The sequence below is a fragment of the Leptopilina heterotoma genome, unplaced genomic scaffold, assembly GCF_015476425.1.
Source record: "Leptopilina heterotoma isolate Lh14 unplaced genomic scaffold, ASM1547642v1 Lhet_47, whole genome shotgun sequence".
NCBI lineage: Eukaryota > Metazoa > Arthropoda > Insecta > Hymenoptera > Figitidae > Leptopilina > Leptopilina heterotoma.
In genome coordinates, this window is record NW_025111098.1 from 4,299,214 (window position 1) to 4,307,030 (window position 7,817).

General features: G+C 31.3%; 1 protein-coding gene across 1 annotated transcript; it reads left to right on the plus strand.

Moving 5' to 3' along the window:
• The first annotated feature begins 4,299 nt into the window (after window positions 1-4,299).
• On the plus strand, window positions 4,300-6,297 carry LOC122507514. Its single transcript, XM_043620263.1, has one exon. The coding sequence runs from the start codon at window positions 4,300-4,302 to the stop codon at window positions 6,295-6,297; it is 1,998 nt and encodes a 665-aa protein (XP_043476198.1).
• Window positions 6,298-7,817: the final 1,520 nt, after the last annotated feature.

Genomic DNA, 7,817 nt, shown 5'->3' on the forward strand with positions numbered 1-7,817 from the left:
AAATTCAAAGTTTTTCTGAATCTGCGATAGATTTAGCTTTCGAGTACGTAGGATATTTTAAAAATATTAATTTTTGTGTATTTGGCAGCTGTTTGATGAAAAAAGTCGATTTTTAGAGCGAAATTTTTTCAAAATATTTATTGCCAAAAAAAACAAACAAACCAAAAAAAATCCGCTACGTACTCGAAAGCATTAGTAAATGACGAACAAAAAAAACTTTGGCCGAAGTCAATCCGATCAAAACTGTTCTGGCTAGACTGCCCACCGTATTGAAAAATGTCATTTCGAGAAAAACGCATTTAAACTTATGTAATGTGAAAACATGAAAAATGAAACCACTGTTAATCTACGATGTCTGCACCATATAAGTGACTTTCTACATTAATATTTTCTTCATTTACATCCTTTAGAGCAATTTGAAGCTGTCTTCAGTATTCTTGAGCTGCTACGATAAAAGAAAAAATAGCCAATGGCGCTAAAAAGAACTCGAAGCGCTCTTGGACACCTTTTACAGATTTCGATTTTTTTCACATAAAATAACTTCGAAATTACTTCTTATGATATAATTTCTATTCTACACCTCATAAAGTATCGTTTAAGCAAAAAAAAATAAAATAAAATTTTTTTCGGATCAAAGGTGTGACTCCCCCTTAAAGAATTTCATTAAAAACTTTTTAACAAATCGAATTTTCAAAGTATTTTAATTTAATAACTGATAAATAATTAAATTTTATAAGGAGTCACATTCTAATGTATTAATGTTTCTTGGTGCGAAGATTAAAACATAATTAAAATTTTTATTAGTTAATTTAAAAAAGAAACACACTTCAAAATTTTTAATAAAATTGAATTTTCGTAAAGTTTTTTTGAAAATTTTGAAAAATAAGATTTTTAAAATTTTTCAATTCTGTTGTTTCAAGATAATTAAATTTTTATAAACAAATAATAGAAAATTTTTAATATAATTGAAATTTCTTTACATTCTATTAAAAATAATTTACTCCTCACTAAAAAAAATAATGCCAAAACATCAGAAAAATAATCAGAATGTCTGGTGTTTTTGAGCAGTTTTTCTTATAATTGCAGCTCAAAAACATGAAAAAGACATAGAACCTTTCAAAATACTGCCAAAAATCATGAAAACTTTTATGACTGCCACCGAATTTTTTTATATCATAGCAAAAAATCTTTTTTGGGGATGTATTCTTGTGTTCCTTTATGTAAAAAGATCGTCACGCCTTTTATAACTTAGGTATAAAATCGAAAAACCATTACACATTTTTTAATGTTTAAAATCATTTTTGTTTATTTCAACATTAACAATATTGAAGTCCGTATTCCGTTTGCATACATATATTTTGTCTGTTCGCTTTTAGTACGTCTGTTCGCCGTTAAAGGGAGCAAAACGCCCCTCGCTGCCAGGGCTACTTGGAATTGAGTCCCGAGCAACCTTCACAGCGGGGGTCGCATGACCCTCAAACCCTCATTAGGAAAAACTGCTAATGACTTTTTCTATAAAATATAAATTTTTTAAATAGTACCATTTTTTATTTTTCATTAACATATTTAAATTCCTTACTTTCTCACGATTTTATACATATGTTGTTTACCAAAAAAATGTTAAAATTTAAAGATTAAGTTAAATATTTATTTAATAATAGGTATCGTTTTTGGTAGAGTTAACTTCATTCTATGTATCTGGAAAAATTATAAATTTTTTTAATTTTAACATTTTTTGGTAAACAACATATGTATAGAATCGTAAGAAAGTAAGGAATTTAAATATGTTAATGAAAAATAAAAAATGTTACTTTTTAAAAAATTTGTATTTTTATAGACAAAGTCATTAACAGTTTTCCTTAATGAGGGTTTAAGGGTCCGAGCGATCCCCACTGTGAGAGTTGCTCAGGACTCAGTTTTGACTTGGTGTGCCGTATGGTGGGGGAAGGCTTCTTTCTCTCACGGGACTAACTTGGACATCAATCCTTGTATGTAGTGTAGAGAGTTAACAATCGTGCTTCGTGAGTGGTATATTCATTTTTTGAATATATCACATTACTATTTGATATACTTTTTTTTATTTTGGATAACATTAGATATTTTCTTTTCTTTTTTTTGTATCATTTCTCTACAATTTGTAGAGAGTTAATTAAAGTGTTTTGTGAGAGGTATAGTTATATTTTTTTAAATATTATATTATCATTTGATATAGTTTTTTTAATTTTGAATTTAAAGGATAAAGAAATTGACATTTTTTTCTGTTTTGAATAACATTTGATTTTTTTTATTTGAAAGATAAGAAAAGAAATATTGGATAAAATTGAAATTTGGATATTGGATGAAATAAAAGATAAGAAAAGAAATATTGGATAAAATTGAAAGAATGGTGCTGAAAAAGGGCCAAAATTTGCCTATAAGGGAATTGTAAAAGCATAATGGTTTCCAACAGTTTGAACCCTGCTGAAACCGAAAATGATAGTTAAAAAGTTGCAAAGTGGAGGGAAAGGGGTGAAAAACTACCCCTAAGTCATAAATTCCAATAATTTATGAAAATTAATAACATCTAAAAAAATAAATCAAAATCGCTTGAAAATTGTTACTCGGGGGTTTTTGGGGTCGCTGATTACGAATCTGATGTTAGTTTCCCAAAATTCAAAATGGCGGATCCAATATGGCGGATGACTTTTTAAAAAAATGATACAATTCGCTTGAAAATTGTTACTCGGGGGGTTTTTGGGGTCGCTGATAACGAATATAATATTGGTTTTTCAAAATTCAAAATGGCGGATCCAATATGGCGGATGACTTTTTAAAAAAATGATACAATTCGCATAAAAATTGGTACTCGGGGGTTTTTGGGGTCGCTGATAACGAATATAATATTGATTTTTCAAAATTCAAAATGGTGGATCAGATATGGTTGAATGGTTTTTTATATACCATTGAATTTGCTTAAAACTACTTTTATCTACTATTTGACTTGTGCTGATCATCACTTTTCAATTAACAAGAATATTTCATCATCATTATAGCAGCTCGTTTTTTATCGACATTTAACGTATTGTTTACTGTTATTTATTTCTTAAAGAGAATATTTTGGCAACATCTGTAAAGTAGTTCATTTGTTTTTGATCTACATGCAACGTAACGTTATGTGTACTCATTTTTTATCGAAATTGTTTCTCAACATCTTCACTGCTATTCATTTGTTTTTAATCTACATTTAACATATTGTTGACTGTATTCATGTCTTAAAGAGAATATTCTGTCAACACCTGTACTGCAGTTCATTTGTTTTTCATCTGCATGTAACGAATTTTCAAGGGTATTTATTTCTTAACGACAATGTTTCTCAACATCATTACTGCTGTTCATTTGTTTTTAATCTACATTTAACATATTGTTGACTGTTCTCATGTCTTAAAGAGAATATTCTGTCAACACCTGTACTGCAGTTCATTTGTTTTTCATCTGCATGTAACGAATTTTCAAGGGTATTTATTTCTTAACGACAATGTTTCTCAACATCATTACTGCTGTTCATTTGTTTTTAATCTACATTTAATATATTGTTGACTGTTCTCATGTCTTAAAGAGAATATTCTGTCAACACCTGTACTGCAGTTCATTTGTTTTTCATCTGCATGTAACGAATTTTCAAGGGTATTTATTTCTTAACGACAATGTTTCTCAACATCATTACTGCTGTTCATTTGTTTTTAATCTACATTTAACATATTGTTGACTGTTCTCATGTCTTAAAGAGAATATTCTGTCAACACCTGTACTGCAGTTCATTTGTTTTTCATTTGCATGTAACGAATTTTCAAGGGTATTTATTTCTTAACGACAATGTTTCTCAACATCATTACTGCTGTTCATTTGTTTTTGATCTGCATGTAATGTGTCATTGAATAAATCCATTTCTTAACAGGAATATTTCTTTTTCATTTCTACTGCAGTTCATTTGTTTTTGTTTTTGCATGTAACGTATCATTGAATGTGTCTATTTATTAACGATAATATTTCGTCACTATCTCTACTGCAGTTTATTTGTTTTTCATCTGCATGTAAAATATTTTTAAGTGTACTCATTTTTTAAAACATATTGTTGAGTGTATCCATTTTTCATTTATTTTGTTGTTTTAACGTTCTGTTGTTTGAAAATGTGATATATAGATTTAACAATGCTTACTGATAACATTTCTGTTTAATCTCATTATTTTTGGTCAATTAATGTGTTGTTTTAAGGTAAGTATATTTTATTTATAACTGGTGAAAGTAGATTTTTGTTTCATTATGGACAATCAATGTGCTGAGTGTAATATATCTTTAAAAAAAAGATCTCGATCCTCATTTACCAGAACATCGTCTGGTGTTACATATTGTAAAAAGTGTTATAACTTGATTCATAAAAGAACTAATGTAACTACCTCAGTGTCTACTATAAGTGATTCTATTGACTCTGATTCCGCATCTAGTATTGAGCATTCCATATCTCTTCCTCTTAATCAAGCTTCTGGCTATCATGGACAATGCATTTTTGATTGCAAAAATTCACAAACACTCAGACTGTTAAGCAAGACGGAGTGTTTGCATGTGTATTTCAAAACTAATATTTTTGTGAAATATGGAGCACGCATATGTCATTCACATGGCAGCAATGATGCTCTGCAAATTCCCACCAATTTTGCTCCTTACAGCGACTCCGTCAACCTAACATCAAATGATGTTCATGATCTATTGCAAGCATTAAAAAAGATGTACGTGAATGATACTACTTCTAGTGCAATTATCTCATTTCTTAATATGAAAAGTGATATTCTTATCTTCGAAACAGGCTTGAATACGGAACAATATCTAGAAGTTTTGTCACTCATTGAATCTTGTGAGATTTCGGTTATTAACAAAGAATTCGCATTAGGTGTGTATTTATCTCGATTACGGCGAGCTTATACTTTTGAGGAATTGGCTATTAAATGGAAAATCGACAGAAATACAGCTGGTAAATATTGTAAGATTTTAATGAATTGTCTTGAAGAAACGCTGATTCCAAAGTATTTAAGATTTCCTTTAAATCGAACTGAAGCATTTGAGCATTTAACTGAAACATCAAAAATATTTTATGCTCCTAATGGAGACAAAATAATCCTCATCTTCGACGGAACTTATTTGTTCATTCAAAAAGGTGCAGACTTCTCTTTCCAGAGAAATACATATTGCATGCACAAATCGCGGAATCTAATAAAGCCAATGATGGCTGTTTATCCCGATGGTTATATTGCGGGTGTTTTTGGTCCGTATCCTGGTAAGAAGAATGATGCTTCAATAATGATCGAATTGCTTGAGAAAGATTATTGGAGTTCCTTTCAAGAAGGCGATGTGTTAGTTGTTGATAGGGGATTTCGTGATTCACTGACACACATTGAAGAAAAAGGCTTTTTATCAAAAATGCCATCCTTTGCAGATGGTCCTAGACTTCCTCTCACTACTGAACAGGCAAATATCTCGAGGTTAGTTACGAGAGTAAGATTTCAAGTTGAAAAGGTGAATGGAAATGTAAAATCTAAATTCAAGTATTTTAACCAAACTACTCAGAATACAGTTCTTCCTCACCTTTTCAGTGATTTCAAAGTGGCTTGTGCATTGTACAACTTAACTTTCAAAAAATCAATTCCTAATGAGCTTGAGAGAGAAATAGCCTACAATATGCTAGAAAGATCTACACAGAAAAACCTGTTACAAGTTGTCATAAAAGAAGAAAAGTTAAATGGCCGTCGTTCTAAATTCGCATCTATTGAAAGTTCTACAATTGAATTTCCAATACTCACTTTAAACGATTTATATAGATACACTTGTGGATGTTACCAACTTAGAATGGCAAACAGATATTTTGCTGACCATGTTAACAGTAATGGAGACTTTCTTTGTCAAATTGCGAAAGAGACGTCAAAAATAGATTTCGTAAAATATGGAATTAATGTTCAATTCTGCAACAGTTTGTTGTTCAAAGCACAAATTCGCTCCAGACACTCGAATAGCGTCAAATACTATGTGTATGTCCTTTTAGATACAACACTTGATGGTCTCCAATCAATCATTGGTCACAGCTGCGGATGCAAAGTTGGCAACAGAGTTAATGGATGTTGTTCTCATGTAACTCTGATAATTTGGTACTTCGGCTATAGAAGATTCCATGACATGAAAAACCCTGAAATACATGAAAACCAAGTCTTTCCATCTGAAATAGCATCAGATGACACAGACGAGTCAGAAGAATCAGAAGAAGAATCTTAAATACATTATTATCATCTTACATCTTACCTTAAGTGGTCAGATTACTTGCATCTTATCTTCATTGATTGGATGCAACTTACATCTTACCTTAACTGGTCAGATTCCATGCATCTTATCTTCATTGATTGGATGCAACTTACATCTTACCTTAACTTGTCAGATTCCTTGCTTCTTATCTTCATTGATTGGATGCAACTTACATCTTACCTTAACTGGTCAGATTACATGCATCTTATCTTCATTGATTGGATGCAACTTACATCTTACCTTAACTGGTCAGATTCCATGTATCTTATCTTCATTGATTGGATGCAACTTACATCTTACCTTAACTGGTCAGATTCCATGTATCTTATCTTCATTGATTGGATGCAACTTACATCTTACCTTAACTGGTCAGATTACATGCATCTTATCTTCATTGATTGGATGCAACTTACATCTTACCTTAACTGGTCAGATTCCATGTATCTTATCTTCATTGATTGGATGCAACTTACATCTTACCTTAACTGGTCAGATTCCATGCATCTTATCTTCATTGATTGGATGCAACTTACATCTTACCTTAACTGGTCAGATTCCTTGCTTCTTATCTTCATTGATTGGATGCAACTTACATCTTACCTTAACTGGTCAGATTACATGCATCTTATCTTCATTGATTGGATGCAACTTACATCTTACCTTAACTGGTCAGATTCCATGTATCTTATCTTCATTGATTGGATGCAACTTACATCTTACCTTAACTGGTCAGATTCCATGTATCTTATCTTCATTGATTGGATGCAACTTACATCTTACCTTAACTGGTCAGATTCCTTGCATCTTATCTTCATTGATTGGATGCAACTTACATCTTACCTTAACTGGTCAGATTCCTTGCTTCTTATCTTCATTGATTGGATGCAACTTACATCTTACCTTAACTGGTCAGATTCCATGTATCTTATCTTCATTGATTGGATGCAACTTACATCTTACCTTAACTTGTCAGATTCCTTGCTTCTTATCTTCATTGATTGGATGCAACTTACATCTTACCTTAACTGGTCAGATTACATGCATCTTATCTTCATTGATTGGATGCAACTTACATCTTACCTTAACTGGTCAGATTCCATGCATCTTATCTTCATTGATTGGATGCAACTTACATCTTACCTTAACTTGTCAGATTCCTTGCTTCTTATCTTCATTGATTGGATGCAACTTACATCTTACCTTAACTGGTCAGATTACATGCATCTTATCTTCATTGATTGGATGCAACTTACATCTTACCTTAACTGGTCAGATTCCATGTATCTTATCTTCATTGATTGGATGCAACTTACATCTTACCTTAACTGGTCAGATTCCTTGCTTCTTATCTTCATTGATTGGATGCAACTTACATCTTACCTTAACTGGTCAGATTCCATGCATCTTATCTTCATTGATTGGATGCAACTTACATCTTACCTTAACTGGTCAGATTCCTTGCATCTTATCTTCATTGATTGGATGCAACTTAC

What these genes read in the sequence shown, in the direction of transcription:
- LOC122507514 (XM_043620263.1), top strand. Translation starts at nt 4,300, where the DNA reads ATGGACAATCAATGTGCTGAGTGTAATATATCTTTAAAAAAAAGATCT.